This window comes from Ammodytes marinus, assembly GCF_949987685.1.
Source record: "Ammodytes marinus genome assembly, chromosome: 3".
NCBI classification, from domain to species: domain Eukaryota; kingdom Metazoa; phylum Chordata; class Actinopteri; order Uranoscopiformes; family Ammodytidae; genus Ammodytes; species Ammodytes marinus.
This window is the reverse complement of record NC_137232.1, coordinates 28,369,382-28,386,308: the sequence shown is the minus strand read 5'-3', so window position 1 is coordinate 28,386,308 and position 16,927 is coordinate 28,369,382. Positions and strand designations below refer to the sequence as shown.

General features: G+C 41.3%; 1 protein-coding gene across 1 annotated transcript; it reads left to right on the top strand.

Annotated features, from left to right (window-relative positions):
- Positions 1 to 1,750: 1,750 nt before the first annotated feature.
- Positions 1,751 to 16,885, top strand: srpra (SRP receptor subunit alpha). The gene is made up of 15 exons (XM_080053805.1): positions 1,751 to 1,832; positions 1,960 to 2,097; positions 2,420 to 2,503; positions 2,642 to 2,805; positions 3,283 to 3,443; positions 3,559 to 3,721; positions 4,124 to 4,274; positions 4,510 to 4,652; positions 4,758 to 4,879; positions 4,972 to 5,058; positions 5,209 to 5,381; positions 5,970 to 6,183; positions 6,821 to 6,984; positions 15,259 to 15,357; positions 15,522 to 16,885. The coding sequence occupies exons 2-15, from the start codon at positions 1,975 to 1,977 to the stop codon at positions 15,648 to 15,650; spliced, it is 1,977 nt and encodes a 658-aa protein (XP_079909931.1). The 5' UTR covers positions 1,751 to 1,832; positions 1,960 to 1,974; the 3' UTR covers positions 15,651 to 16,885.
- The last annotated feature ends 42 nt before the right edge of the window (positions 16,886 to 16,927 follow it).

The window sequence follows — 16,927 nt, the reverse complement described above, 5'->3', positions numbered from 1 at the left end:
GAGAAGTTGGTAACTCCGCCTCCAACACATGTGCAGTGACACTCGAAATGCAAAGTGTCTTAAAAGTATGCTTCACTGAGCACTGATGGACAGTAGTTAACCCTTTGTCAAGTTAATTACAGCTGAGTCCTGCTGATAGTCAAGAAAAAGAACATTTCACATGCCACAATGAGACTACTCTGGATGGTAATATAAAGAAGTAATAAGAGGAAGGACAACGTGAGCCGTTATAATCCACAACGCCTGAAGTATCAGAAGCTTGATAAGCTTACTGTTTCACAGTTCCTGGCTAGTCGCAATTCATTGCATGTTTATGTGTTCATTGTGTGTTTTTGTTAACAAAGTTAACAAATTGTACCAATTGTATTATATCTAGGCCTATATGTGTGTCGTATATGACTCTACAATAGATACAAACATATAGATATACATATAATTATGTAGACCAGATTATTCCTCTTTAAAAAAGTTATTTTGTCACACAAACATACTGTAAATTAAGACATATGTTAGTACAAGACACTAGAGATTTATCTAACAAATATAATATGCGCAGCTAAAAGTCTCCATTAAAAGATTATATTTAACTTAAGATAAGATACACTTCATTGACCTCATGCAGGGAAATGTAAATTAGTTTGAAGCAAGCTGGCAACATGCTATATTTGTAGGCTATCTACAGTATAAATCCCGGAAAACGATACCTTATAGTTTTCTGTGCATTTGCGGCTCTTTGCTCAGTAGATGGTGTGCCTTCAGTGTAGCGTGACCAACGGATGTCAAATTAAAACAAAATAGGGGAAGTTGTTACATGCTCGGGTTATATAATGCCTAAGAATGGAAACAACAAGAAGAAAATATGATCAGATCTTGTACTTTAGTAGCAATCAACATTCAGAAAATCAAAACGTGGAAGTCCTGCGTTGGAAATGTTGTAAAAGTTCTAACCTTTTCTTCTAATTAGCATGATATAATTATTATATGGTAAAAAATTAAAATAAAAGTCCACTGGGTTTGTTGGGATACCCTATCAGAGCTGCACTAGAGATTATTTAATTATACTTCATATAATACTACTACTACTACTACTACTACTACTACTACTACTACTACTACTACTACTACTACTACTACTACTACTACTCATACTACTACTACTACTACTACTACTACTACTACTACTACTACTACTACTACTACTACTACTACTACTACTACTACTACTACTAATAATAATAATAATAATAATAATAATAATAATAATAATAATAATAATAACAATAATAATAATAATAATAATATGTATTATTATTATTAGTAGTAGTAGTAGTAGTAGTAGTAGTATTATTGTTATTATTATTTATTATTAATATTATCATTATTATTATTTATTATTATTATTATTATTATTATTATTATTATTATTATTATTATTATTATTATTATTATTATTATTATTATTATTATTATTATTATTATTATATACAAATAATTATAGATTAGACAATAAAAGAACCAACAAAAATCATATGGAAATATATGTATATACTGTAATATATATTATATATATATATATATATATATATATATATATATGCATTGCCTACGTAAAATAAATACAAAGAGTAGAACCATGGACATAAAGACCGCTCTCCTAAAAGCAAAACGATACCGAATGCTTCGCATCGAAATGCGCATGCGCTGGAGAGAAAACAATCTCACCGGAAGAGCGCGTCACTTCTTGGTTCTGCATCTGACGTGTCTAAAACAGTTTGACGCTGGCGGTGGGGTTCACTCGTGGGGGATTTAATATCTATTGAAGTATTTATTTGGTAAGATTGACATGTTCTAAGAGCACGCACTGACACTTTTCAGGGTTTACAGGCCCGTGTATTTATCGCGGAGCTTTCGTTTCACCTGTCTTCATGTGTGTTTCTCTCTCTTGTTTTTAAAAAACAGATACACGGTGGCAAGATGCTAGATTTCTTTTCCATCTTCAGCAAAGGGGGGATAGTGTTGTGGTGCTTTCAGGGAGCCGGGGTCACCGAATCCTTCACTGGGCCTGTCAACGCTCTGATCCGCTCCGTCATCCTTCAGGTGGGACATCATTTGATAGCTCAAAAATAAATATATCTATAACAAGTTCGTATGTCCATGTCCAACTCTCTTAGCTTGTGCAGCTAATGCTAACGCTAAGAGGTAGCACACCAAACGTTAGCTTAATGCGTAACAGTCAGTATAGCAACGAAACAAACGACGTTTTGAGGTTAGAATAGCCTAAGGAAAATGATATTATGACGAACTGTGGCCTGAATTTTTGATATAGTTTGCTATAGTGACTTGTATCACATTGTTGGGAAGAAGACAGGTGTGTGTCGAGCTAATGTTGACCTGTCAACGCTGTTTTGTGACGTTACAGGAGCGAAGTGGGAGCAATTCGTTTACTCATGAGTCCATGAGTTTAAAATACAAGCTCGACAATGAGTTCGAGTTGATTTTTGTGGTAAGTCTGTCTGTTGTATATTACATGTAAGAACAACCAGACACCATTGAGGTGGACACAGCAAAATATGCGACCATGTTTTGTATTTGTATTTTATGTTGCACGTCACCCATCTTCTTTCCCCATGTCTCGATCCAGGTGGGTTTTCAAAAGATCCTGACGCTGACGTATGTGGACAAGTTCATAGATGACATTCAGCTCCACTTCAGAGATCGTTATAAGAATGAGCTGGAGCAAAAGGGAGCATTGAAGCTGCTCAACAACAACTTTGAGTTCAAGGATGACTTCACAATGCTTCTTAGGTAAAGATGTATGAATGAATGTAATTAGGTATATAAAGGTAGTCAGTGATTCTGCAGTTGTCAAAATCAGTGAATATCTCGCTTATCTCGAATGATCCACTACCTGTTCGTACTATGTGTGTGCGCTAAGAAAAAAATCTGGTGTCAAAATACACAACCTAGGCTCTGTAATCATGTATGTAAACAAAGGGGCCAACTGTAGCTAGCAACATGCCCACTTACAGAGCCTGGGCTGTGTATAAACACTTGATTTTATTTTAGCACACACACAGTATGGACAGCTAGCGGAACGTGAGGAGATGTTCACATATGCAAGGGGGGTCAAACAATGTTTATTAACAAAAAATCAAAACCAAATGATGCTGTAAGAAATAAAAGTGTAATTTGACAGCATTTAAATTCAAGATGCTTAATTTAACCCAAATCCCTTTTCTTTTCTTCTGCCCATGCTGACGTATCTCAAATTTTAACCTAAAGGGAGGCAGAGGAGAGCAGCAAAGCTCGAAACCACGCCCCCATGCGGACCTTCAAGGAGTCCGAGAAATCCCAAAAAACTGTGAAGTCCATGATCGAGACCAAGGGTGGGGACAAAGCCAATGAAAAGCCTGGCAAAAAGAATAAAAATATCAAAAAGGAGGGTGAGTGCTGTTGGTGGCGGCTGTCCTGAAATGGCTTGTTCTAAAATGGCCGGTGTGGCATAATTTTCAGTCTCCATCCTGACTTGATTTTGATATTCCAATCTTTCCCCCCCAGCTCCTGCAGCTGAGCCTGTCAAAGGAGACCAAGGCAAGGCTCCGCCCGTTGTGCAGAAGACAGTGGAGAACGGAAGCCAGGGCTTGACCTCTGACGAGATCATACAGAAGAAGAGGGAGGAATTCTTCCGCAAGCGCACGGGGGTACCTATTGAAAAACCCAGGTGAGGGGAAAAGGCATTCACCAAAGTCAAACAAGATCCAGTTTAAGTGACTCACATTTTTCGAGGTTTGTTTTGACTGTCTTACCTGACTCTCCAACAACAGGATGAGCAATCAAAAGAGTGATTTCTGTGTGTCTTGATCCCCAAATATATCGTGAACATAAATTGCCCATCTTTAAATGCATGATCCGATTTGTTGGAAATGAATGCAAATCACATAAACTGTTAGCGGTTTAATTGCCCTTGTTAAAGTCAAAACAATAGTTCTATTAGTGTATTTTTCAATAATACAATTACAAGTTGCAGTTGAGTGGTTCTGTCAGGTCTCCCAGTGTAAGACGTGTCTAATTGCTTATTTCTGATTTAATGTTAAATTCTGATAGTGTGTAATCTGACTCACAGTAAGTCCCCAAAGCCTCAGAAGCCCAGGGAAAAACAAAGGCGTGTGTGGGACATGGGTGGTAACAGCACCAAAGAACTGGACTACAGCGGGAGGAATGGTGACGGGTCCCAAAATGGAGGCGAACAAGCCGGGGACGCACAAATTGACCTAGTATGTATGAAAGTGTGTGTTAGGACAGGAAATAATCACCTGTACAAAACACAGTTCACTGCCTGTGTGTATACTGTATTAATGGAATCACAGCTTTGATGAAGAGAATTTGAATAGATTTATTTTATAATCTAGCTACTGGAGTAATTTGTGGACTGTACTAGTCACATTGATACAGATAAAATCAAAGGCCAGATGCTAAGCTAAGTTCTTAATTTCCTGGATGTTTTTTTAGGGGATGCAGGTGAGCTCCATGAAGGGAGACCTGCTCTCTGTGGACTATGAGTCCAGTGAGGAAGAGGAGGAGCTGGAGATGGAGGAGGAGGAGGAGGAAGAGGAGGAGAGGGTGGTGGTGGTCAGTCAGACGAGCAAGACAAGGTGAGAAAGTGTTGTCAATCATTTTGCTTTATATATCAAATGTAAGTGGCACTATGTGAACAATCATTGTCCACCTTCCTTTTCCTTTCTTTTTCTCAATTATAGCTCCAAAAAAGCTGGCGGTTTTGGAGGCATGTTTGGAATGCTGAAGGGCCTGGTTGGATCCAAGAGCCTGACCCGTGACGACATGGAGTCAGTGCTGGAGAAGATGAAGGACCACCTCATCTGTATGAGATCACACACTCACCCTCTTGATTTTGTACAGCATTTACAAGTGCATAGTAATCATTTTCATTCTTCTCCTTGTATGATTCCGTAGCAAAGAATGTAGCTGCCGACATTGCCTACAAGCTCTGTGACTCTGTAGCCAAAAAACTAGAGGGCAAAGTCATGGGCACATTCACCAGTAAGTCAACATTCACACCCATTTAACATATTAGCCACTATACTCACCCATTTTCTTTAGTTGTGATCCATTTGGGGGCAAGAGTAGAGCACATTCACATTGCAAAGACCCTAACAAACCCATTTGTGTGTGTGTGTGTGTTGTTTGTAGCTGTGGCCTCAACGGTAAAGCAGGCCCTGCAAGAATCACTGGTGCAGATACTGCAGCCCAAGCGAAGGGTGGATATCCTGAGAGATGTCATGGAGGCACAGAGCCAGCGAAGGCCGTTTGTCATTACATTCTGTGGTGTCAATGGGGTTGGAAAGTCCACCAACCTGGCCAAGGTGAGACGTCTTCCTTTTAAAAGTCTAGCGACATGTACCGTTTTCCTGCAAGTTGCCCCCTGTGTTCCTGTGGTTTGCTGATCGTTTGCCCACACAGGAAGGAAGCTCTAGCTCTGAGGCTTTCTGTGTGGGCTGGACTTGTTTGACTGTTGACTGTTTGTGTTGTGGATACAGTTATAGGAGGCTCTTTGGAGTAAAGTGTTTGCCCAATTAGATGCAAATTATTGAGTAAACCTCATTTTTAACTTTGTTGACTATTTGGCTGGAAGAGCTGAGCCAAAACTAAGATACTGTCTCCTCTCACCTAATATATAAAATAAACTGTCAGGTCAGGTGCCACTTTCCTGACAGTATATTTCAAGGTTCTGTATTATACTGTTTTCCACACGTTTCAATACAGCAGGTCAGGTATAGAAAGGATGACATAATTACATTCAGAATAGATTTCACAAGACAGGCAATAGACTTGCCTGTCTTGTGAAATATGGGAACCATCACTGCATCTATTGCCATCACTAAAAACGGAAGCAGCCAAATTCAACTTTAATACATTGAGTAATCACCAAACTTCCCTCCGTCTTGGTCCAGATCTCTTACTGGCTGATAGAGAATGGGTTCACCGTGCTGATCGCAGCCTGCGACACCTTCCGTGCCGGGGCTGTGGAGCAGCTGCGCACTCACCAGCGCCGCCTCAACTCCCTGCACCCTCCAGAGAAGCACGGAGGACAGCCCGTAGTCCAGCTCTATGAGAAGGGCTACGGCAAGGATGCTGCTGGAATTGCCATGGAGGCCATTGCCTACGGTAAAGAAATATGTTGTTTCCTGCTAGTTGAGTGATTATTAAAGGTGGATCCACTGATCCTGGAAAATCGTTGTTGTCAAAACACTTTTTTGGACAAATCAGTGTGTCGCGATCCCACCAGTCTGTACTGTGTGTGCGCTGAAAAACAATCTGGTGTTAATGCGCATCCTAGGCTCTGTCAATGGGCATGTTTCTAGCTACTTTGGGCCCACTTTGTTTACATACCCTTTGTTCACATACCAGTGTACAGAGCCTAAGCTGTGTATTTACACCAGATTTCCACGTACACACAGCATGGACAGGTAGCAAATGGTGATGAGATGATTATGACAAAGTGATTTTGACAACAAGAAATTCTCCAGAATCGCTTACTCTAGGATGTGTAGTGACCTCGGTGTTAGCTGCTCACCAGGAAAATGCAAAGCTGTGGTTCCCTGTTGGTTCCACCTCTGTGTGTACACCGCCTCAGTTGAAAAGAAGAGCTGTAGAGCAGACTAGGGCATTTTACCCAGCAAAGCCCCTGTGCTGATAAGGTGTTCTCTGAATTTTCTTTATGCCTCTAAGAAACTTCCATGAATGATTAATATATCTCACAGATGCTAAAAGTCACACGCACACTTGTGTTCTATCCCTTCAGCCCGTAACCAGGCCTTTGACGTTGTTCTGGTGGACACTGCTGGACGTATGCAGGACAACGCCCCCTTAATGACGGCTCTGGCCAAACTCATCGCTGTCAACATGCCCGACCTGGTGCTGTTTGTTGGGGAGGCTCTGGTGGGCAACGAAGCTGTTGACCAGCTGGTAAGACCTCTTGACAAATCTTTGAAACTTTTTGTTCTGCCATATTAGAAAAATTATACTTACGTACTTTTTATTTATTTATTTTCTATTTATTTAACCTTTATTTAACTAGGCAAAATTGCTTGAGGTCAAATTACCTCTTTTCCGAGCAAGGCCTGGCCAAAATGGCAGCAGCTAGAATGAATAAAATACAAGACAAGAAAGCACAGACATGAGAAAACAGAGACGAAAGCACAGACATGAGAAAACAGAGACGAAAGCACAGACCTGAGAACATAAGGAGAAAGCACAGACATGAGAAAACAGAGAGAAATACATGCATTTCAGTGGGTGAAAAAAAAGAAGAACAGTTTTCAGACAATGATAAAGTGCTACTCAGTGAAACATTGACACACTCCAAAAACATGTGAGCCGAGTTTTAAAATCATTCATAGTGATGAGTTCTTGTAATTTGAGTGTTTTTTGTAAAGTATTCCAGGCGGAGGGAGCAGAATACATGAAAGCCCTCTTCCCAAACTCAGTACGAGTTCTGGGGACAGAGGTGGAAAGAAAGTCCAGAGAGCGTAAACTGTATGATGGATTTGATTTAAAAGTGAGGTATGTGCAGAGATATGAGGGGAGTAGTCCAGTAATTGCTTTGTAAATGAAGGTGTACCAGTGAAGAAGCCTGCGAGCTGACAAGGACAGCCAGCCTACTTTAGAATACAGGGTGCAATGATGGGTGAGTGATTTACAGCCGGTAATGAATCTTAAAGCAAAATGATATGTAGCATCAAGCATATGCAGTGAAGTAGAGCAGGCATTCATGTACAGTACATCACCATAATCTAACAATGGGATAAAAGTAGCAGCAGTTAGCCTTTTTTTAGAAACTAAAGAAAAACAGGATTTATGCCTGAAATAAAAGCCCAATCTCACTTTTAGTTTCTTTGCCAGGTTCTCAATATGGGGTTTAAAAGACAAATTGTCGTCAAGGATGATACCAAGGTATTTGTAAGTGGAAAGGGTCTCAATAAGTGTACCTTGAGCTGTAATTAAAGTGGGCCAACAGTTAGTTTTATCCCTAGATTTAGTGAAGATCATCATTTTAGTTTTATCTACATTAAGTACTAGTCTTAACCTTCCTCCTGTGTTAACTTTCTGCTACCATCCATGGTGTTAGCGGGTCGGTTTCGACCCGTGTCTGAAATCAGCTGTAAAAAACACTAAAAACAATTATCTATCATCCAGTTTGTTTCTCATCTCTTGGTTACCTTGTTAGGCTTCCTTATCCATGAAAATATTGTTTTTAATAGTTTTGGTGTAGGCGGCTGGGCCTTTTTTTTGTCAGTATGCGCCTCAATTTCAATAAAAAAAATTGTCAAATTAATCTCAAGAGAATCATGTAAATAAATATTTGGTTGTTGTGTTACCTGATTATTACTGAGGGGTATGAGAATACATTTCTTAACTAAATTTGTTTTATTTATTTTTTCATATTAATATTATTGACCTTTTTAACATCTACGGTGTTACCGGTCAATTATGACCCATATATATTCATTTCAGAAAACAGCAAAAAAAACTTTTATTTCAGCATTATACAAACACACAATGAAAACCAGAACAAGTCACAACACAAAATATAGATTTGTAAGGTCAAATAAACAACAACTAATCAACAAATCAAACCAATCGAAATCAATTACTAGTTCCAAAACTAGTAAAAAAAACAGAGTAAAAGTCCCTGTTTGCATATGTTTGGTTGTGTGTTCAGATATGTGGCAAAGAGCAACATTTTCAGTGTTCTTTGCAGAAATATTTCTTGCAGGTAAAGCACAATACTTTTATCTTTCTGTCCTTAGTGCTTCGGCAGTCCTGACACCTCTTATTTTTAGAATCAGGTGGCCATTTTCACCAAAAACATGATCCAGAACTTGGCTCACTGTATATCTCCTAATTTTTGAATGCTGCAAATAGGAGATGTGCACTGTGCAAGTCACCAACTCTATATTGAATTGACCTCACATGTCTGGATATGCCCGTCTGTTTGTTTCGCTTTTATGCAGGTATGAGGGAAAAAAAAGTCAAAATGAGAACCCCCCCAGAGCTCACATGATTGGGAGAGGAGCTGACTGTCATTGTGTTGGCTGACAGTGCACTTATGATTTCAGTTTTGGCTCTAGTTATTGTTTTTTACATCTTATTCTATAACCGGGTCGAAAACGACCCTAAAACCACCAGTGTTATAATTTCCACCAGAGCATTTTATAATTAAGTGAAACATGTTTTATTTTTTTTATTTTGTTGAAATAGAGGTTCCTGACAAAGTCAAGACATTTTGATGCAATAAACAAAATGTAAGTGGTTCTTTTATGCATTTGAAATCCAAAACGGGTCGGTGGCGACCCTAACACGAGAGGAAGGTTAAAGACAGGAGTTGGGCTTCCATTTCTTTAATAGCAACTTGCAAGTGTTCAACAGCCATTAACACAGATTCTCCAAAACAATAAAAAATAGTATCGTCAGCATAAAAATGGGCATTTGCATTTTGAACATATTTTCCCAAATCATTGATATAAATTGTAAAAAAACAAGGGACCTAATATAGAGCCTTGTGGCACCCCCTTGTGGACAGCCAAAGTATCAGAGAAGCAGCCATCAATTTTGACACATTGAGTCCTATCTGAAAGATAGTTAGAAAACCAACCAACAGCAGAATTAGACAGTCCTATATTAGCCAATCTTTGCAATAATACCTCATGGTCCACCTTATCGAAGGCCTTGGAAAAATCAATATAAAGAGAAGCACAGTGTTTTTTGCTATCCAGGGCCATAACAATATCATTTACTACTTTAGTAGCTGCTGTGACTGTACTGTGTGATTTTCTAAAACCAGATTGAAAACAAGATAAAATGTCATTAAGACTCAAGAAATCCTTCAACTGATCACTAACCAGGCTTTCTAAAATCTTGGCTAAAGGAGACAGATTTGAAATAGGCCTGTAGTTACTGAGGCTGGACAGTTCACCACCTTTTAAGAGGGGAAGAACATTTGCTGTATAGGAGCCACATCCAATATGTGTGTAGTGTGCTCCGTGGGGTTTGACTCCCGGGTGACTGGTTGACGCGCTGTGTGTCTCAATGTTTGTAGCCTAGTTGTGGTTGTTAAACAATGACTGAACCAAGCGATCATCTCCGGTGCAGACCGTTTATTTTGACACCAATTACGGTACATGTGATTACGGAATACATAGACATTTATAATGTCTATGACGGAATACGTTTGTTAGTTCCTCAGTGATAACAACTGTCAGCTTCTAGCGGTCAAAAACCGTGAGCCCTTCCGGGGTCAAACAACAAACAAACAATCAAGTGACACACCTTTTATACCTGTGCCCCAGGCAATAGGGCAGTGACACCAGGTGGACAACACATGACATGACAACGTATAGATACCCAAAAACTGGCTCTTACATTCCGGCCCCTAATTGCTAGTGACGGATGGAACTAACAATTCAACTAAATAAACAAAGAGCCATTATGCATTATGCATTAACATACCTCTTTGGCTACCTTTAATAGACAGTTTCTGTCTCTTTGTGATAGTGTTCCCGCTGAACTATGGTTTCATGAGTGGGAGCTTCCTCCAGCAAAGTGATGTGAGCTAAGCCTTTCCCCATTGAGAATACCTGTTCTCCATCGCATTCTCTCTCTAGCTTCAAGGTCTTCACAAGCCTTTTGGTACAGCTGGAGTTTGTGATCTTTGGTGGTAGAATATTCTTCACCTTGGAGCAGTTGGATGGTTCCGTCTCCATTTGCATGGTCAGACTGAAGCGTTTCCTCCAGTTTATTCGCTTCGATCCTATTCACCAGAGCAGAGGAGAACTCTGCCTCCATGGTGCCACTGTTTCCATTCAGTGGACCACTCACTGACCATCCCATCACCGTCCTGATAGCATACGGGCCATTCCCACAGCTGCTGACGACCTCCCTTGGTTCCAGTAACCTGGGAGCATTGGTTCCAATCAATAGGTCGACGTTTGCCTCAATACTTTGGATGTTAACCTCTGCTAAGTATGGCCACTTAGACAGATCTTCCTGTGTCACTCTGTCGTCAGCAGTCACTGGCATCTTCTCCTGTATGAGAACGTCTGGCAGCGCAAAGAAATCACTGCTGTCGAGAGCAGCAATCTCTAGACCAGCCACAGAGTAAGCAGTTTCAACTCTTTCTTGACCCATTGTTCTTAGTAGAAAGCTGGTTCTTTTACCTGCAGCATTCAGCTTCTTCGCTAGGTGTTCAGAGCAGAATGTGCCTGAGCTGCCAGGATCAAGGAACGCATATGTTGTAATTATATGATTTCCATTAGAAGCCTTCACCTTTACAGGAAGAATAGACAGAGCAGACTGGACCTTACCGGCCCCTGTAAGTCCACATGTTGTGACTACAGCAGGCTGTTCATTGGCAGGTTCCTCTTGCTGGTCCTGAGTTGGTTGCCTTTCTATATGAAGCAAGGTAGGGTGAGTTTGACCACAGATGTTACATTTTATGCGCCTCTCACAGTCACGGCTCATGTGACCCACGCATAAACATGCAAAACAAACTCGCTTTTCACGCAAAAAAATAATTTTTTCTTTGTGTCCTTTTCCAGTGAGCTCCTTACACTCGTCCAATGAATGCCCACGAGCACAGTAGAGGCATCCAGCTTTCTCCATTTCTGTTTGTTCTTCGATTCTTTCAGTGAAGTTTGTAGAAGCTATGGTGGAGGCAACAATACTTTCCTTAGCTCTGTTCCTGGGCTGTGCGGTAAACCGGGTTAAAGTCCTTGGCCCTGCAGCTCCAAAACCGGGGTCCTGTATGTTGCCAAACAATGGGTCTGACAGAATTCTGACATGGCGTTCAACAAACGACACTAGGTCCTTGATGTGTGCTCTGTCGTTTGTTCTTTCCATAATGTCATGAGCTCTGGCTCTCCACTGGTCTCTCGTCCTAAACGGTAGCTTGGAAATAATGGCCCTCATGTTAACTGGCATGTCAAGTTCCTGTAAGTACTGGAGCTCCTCCATAGCGTTGCAGCAACCACGCAAAAACAATGCATAGGCTTGGAGCGCGTCCACATCTTCAGCTCTAATTGACTCCCAGGCCAAAGCTTTCTCCATATAAGCTGCTGCAATTGTATAGTGGTTGCCAAAGTGTTCTTGTAGGAGACCCTTTGCCACTCCATAGCCACTCTCAGGATCCATATGCTGGCAGCTACGCACCAACTCTCGCGGCTGTCCTCTGGTATATTGCTCCAGGTAGTATAGGCAATCGGCTTTGCTTGCCTTTCCTTCAACTCCTTGCTCGAATGCCTTTATGAATGACCTGTATGTGAGAGGGTGTCCTTCAAAGGTGGGAATATCTCTCGGTGGTAGAGACAAGTAGTGCTGTTGTTGCACCAGAGCAGCAGTTATTTCATTTTGCTTGTGCATGATATGAATTATGTCGTCGGACGGATTTGGATGACTACCATATTTTTTTGGTTTGTTATCTGACTGAGCAACTGTAGGCTGGCGCTGTGCATACTGTGATGTTGCCATGATGTTTCCTAACAATTGCACAGGTTGTTTTGGCCGCACGACAGGTTGTTTTGGCCGCACGACAGGTTGCTTTGGCCGCACGACAGGTTGCTTTGGCCGCACGTCCATTGATGTTTGTTTGTCAGGTGGTAATGAGGATTGTGCCCAGTGAATTTGTTGCACAGGCCTGCATGTAGGCGTATACTCCTTCGCCATGGGATTTAGGACAATGACAGAGTCCTCTTTCCCTTTTCCCTTTACAAAATATGAATTCATTCCATCTGAGCCTTTGGAAGAAGAACCTTTTGTTTCCCATGCCTGCAGTACTGCCAACTTTGCATTAGATGCAGCAAGGTCGGATTCCAAGTCAAGCTCCTCCATCTTGCTTTTGAGCTGTTGTTGCTGCTCCTCCATCTTGCTTTTGAGCTGTTGTTGCTGCTCCTCCATCTTGCTTTTGAGCTGTTGTTGCTGTTCCTCCAAAGCATGTTTTTCTTTGAGGACAGCTTGGCGAGCAAGAAGTGCAGCTGTCTCGGCCTCGGCTATCATACGGCCAGTGGATGCGGTGCTTGACGTACCACTGCAGTGGCTCTTTTGACCTGAGTGTTTGCTACCCACATTTGAAATACTGTCATCAGGACAGACATCATCCTCCACATGACCAGAATATACACCGAAATGACCATTGCATAAACCCCACTGTTTAGCCTCAGCAATAGATGAATTATTTGACAGCATTTTTGCTTCAAACCAGGTTTCATGCTTTGCTTTTTCTTCAGCTGGCAAAAGGGTTAACAAAGAATCATGGCTGAATTTAGCCTCATTACACACCTTCATCAGTTTGTCAAGAGCATTTTTTACCTCAGTTTCTTCATTATTCAACATTAAACCTTGCAATGTTTTTCTTATCACACCTGCTTGATTTAGTTTGTTTACTCTTTCCTTTTGTAAACTGTCTAATTTACCAACAAGCGCCTTTGCTGTAAGTTTAACCACCCTCTTTGGTGGCAGTGCCTCAGCACCACCAGTAGTGCTACTTGCCTTTTTAGCAGTTGGCATTTTGCCAGTCCCGTTTACAATGTCCGATGCTGCGTTTCCCTCCATGATGACCAACAATCACAAATCAGTTCAATAGTTCGCGACACAAAAGTCAAGTCAATGCAAAGTCTACCGTCACGTCAGTTGTCACCAATGCATTGGAGTTATAGCCCGGGCATGTGTGCACACATTTTAAATGGCCAGTGTAGCGCTACACGTACCTGCCCTTTAATGTTGCGGTGTGCGCCGTCCAGTAGCTTGCGTACGATGTACTCCACAGCCGTAGCCTCCAGCGTTAACACCGTAGCCCCTGGTTAGACCCGATGATGTAGCTGCAGCCCTGACAGCTCCCGCCGGCGATTCTCCTCGAAATCCCGCAGCCTCCAGACGCCCTCCACCGAAATCCCAACAGCTTCCCGGTCCATCCGCAGCCCAAAAACGTCCTCCAAAAAGGTACAATAGCCGCTGCTGCGCAAAGCTACCGGTAGCTTTCCAAGTCCTTGTGCCGCCTCTGTATTAGTTCACTTACTTGCCGAGGGTTTTCTGCAGATCCAACGGCTAGTTTTGAATAAACGGCTGGTTTTTGACAAATATAGGAGCCACATCCAATATGTGTGTAGTGTGCTCCGTGGGGTTTGACTCCCGGGTGACTGGTTGACGCGCTGTGTGTCTCAATGTTTGTAGCCTAGTTGTGGTTGTTAAACAATGACTGAACCAAGCGATCATCTCCGGTGCAGACCGTTTATTTTGACACCAATTACGGTACATGTGATTACGGAATACATAGACATTTATAATGTCTATGACGGAATACGTTTGTTAGTTCCTCAGTGATAACAACTGTCAGCTTCTAGCGGTCAAAAACCGTGAGCCCTTCCGGGGTCAAACAACAAACAAACAATCAAGTGACACACCTTTTATACCTGTGCCCCAGGCAATAGGGCAGTGACACCAGGTGGACAACACATGACATGACAACGTATAGATACCCAAAAACTGGCTCTTACATGCTGTTTTCCATGTTTTTGGGATTTCCTTACTAGTTGGAGTTAAATTACTAAAACCCGGGTTGCAAGTAAACTTCAGTGTTTTACATATTGATTCATGCACAGATCTGAGGATCCTTACCTTAGTAAATATTATATTGAAAAAAAATTGATTTGTTATTCTTCAAGTCTCCAGAAGAGGTCAGTGTCGTTTGAGTGACCTGGTGTCTTGTTAAATGCTCATCTTGACTGAAGATATAAACTCCCAATAATTAATTGAACCTCCGAAGAGGAACTTTTTCAATTGTACTATCATGAAATAGTTGCATTTTTCTTCTGATTATCATAAATAAACTGTAAAAAGCATATAAGAATCAACGAAAACAACGCTATATTTATATATGTGTTATTAATGCCTTTGCTTGGGTACGATCTCCTTGGAACGATTTATGGCAGGCTGAACGGAACATCCTGTGTTTCCCAAATGGTATTGAAATCAAAGTGTACTATGCCTCACCATTGTCATATAATCATTACTAATCTTACATAGTCACATATAAATACATTACATAATCATGATGTACTTCTTTCACTTAACTCGCACATGCATTTTGGCGTTGGTGTCGAAAAAATGCCACACTTTTGTCCAAAGGTGCAGCTAGAATCAACAGAAACTGAAACTCCTCTTTTAACTTTCCTCTTTTCTTGTCCGCAGGTGAAGTTCAATCAGGCTCTGGCAGACCACTCCATGACCGACAGGCCTCGCCTCATTGACGGAATCGTTCTCACTAAGTTTGACACCATTGACGACAAGGTATTTTAATGCGTGTCACTAGATTCCCCATTTGGCTATAATAATGCCATGTGGCCTGTGAATGAATAATCTTTTCATTTCAGTTAATGATTTTTAATGTGGCCGTTTTTATGACCTATGAATACATTTGCAGCCTGATAACAGTGATGCTTCCTCTCTCCCAGGTTGGCGCCGCCATCTCCATGACCTACATCACAGGCCAGCCTATTGTGTTTGTGGGCACGGGGCAGACCTACAATGACCTGCGCAGCCTCAATGCCCGCGCCGTGGTCAGTGCCCTGATGAAGGCCTAAGTGGCCACACATGTTCCGCTGTTTATTCATCGTCACAACCAAGCCAACGAGCCACCCTTAGCCCTGCTGACGTGAGATGTTCCAGCCCTGCTCCAACCTGCGTTTCTAGTCGTCCCAGCTCCCCGCCCTCTCTACTTTGCATCAAACGAAGAACTCTGGTCATGCACAGGACTTTTATTATCCCAGTAAAAAGGACAAGGTTGTGCACTTTGAAAAGAGAGAACTTTTTTTTTTTTTTTCAACAATGCCAGAGGGGCCTCCCTTTGCATCATAATATCTTAAGATGTTATGGGCCTACATTGAAAAAAATACCTCAGATCAGACCTGAGCTTTGAAAACGATGAAGCCGCATCCAAATGATCTTTTTTAGCTGACTTAACTGGACCCTAGGCGGTACGTGTCATCGGCATACTGGTTAACACAGTTAAGACTTACATAACACAATAATGAACCCCCTACCTGGCATTTTGTCAGTCAGTTTTCCCCTCTTCATGTAAATGTAGTCAGGTGGGTAATGCTTGCTGGATGTGACATTTCAGCAGCTACCTGTGCCTGAGGAAAGCTTAGTGACCATAGTGCCTATATGTCTCTCACTGTAACTACATAGGCTACCATTGGCAGTTCAGATCAGAGACCACACCTTTCAGTCATGAGAGGCAGTCCAAATCTGTTTGCAACATACGGTCGTAAAGTCAGCACTTATGGAATAAGTAGAAGTTTTGAATCACCTGTCACATCCTGCAGTGGTAAATACCAGGCTCAATTAAAAGCTAATTCTACATGAAATGAGGCAATATTTCAACATCATGAACACACTAACTACTAAGGTATTCTGTATCGATTGTTCTATGAAAGTCCCAGAGCTTGTCTGCCTAACACACAATTCAAACATTTGCATTGTAAAAATGGAGACTTTGATCATCCATAAGTTTATAGATGAAAAAGTGGGAAGCTTTTTCGCAATTAATTTTTTATTTTTTTTTAGTTCTTACAGGTTTGTCTGTAGGTTTTCAGACCAGACCTTATGTGTGGTCAAGTAAATTTGTTTGGCCCTTTTTTATGTACATTTCCCCCTCTGATTTACTCTTCATTTGTAAGAGGAAATATAAGTCTTAAAGTATCTCTACCCCCCTTTAAGTTGTGGTAGTGCAATATGAGATAATCAAGAGTTATACAGAAGATTTGAGCTAATTTATGAGAATGTAAACATTTCTAAATAAAGATGCTATACGCTATGACAGCCTGGAAAGTGCACATTTTTCTGTCACAGGGGCACC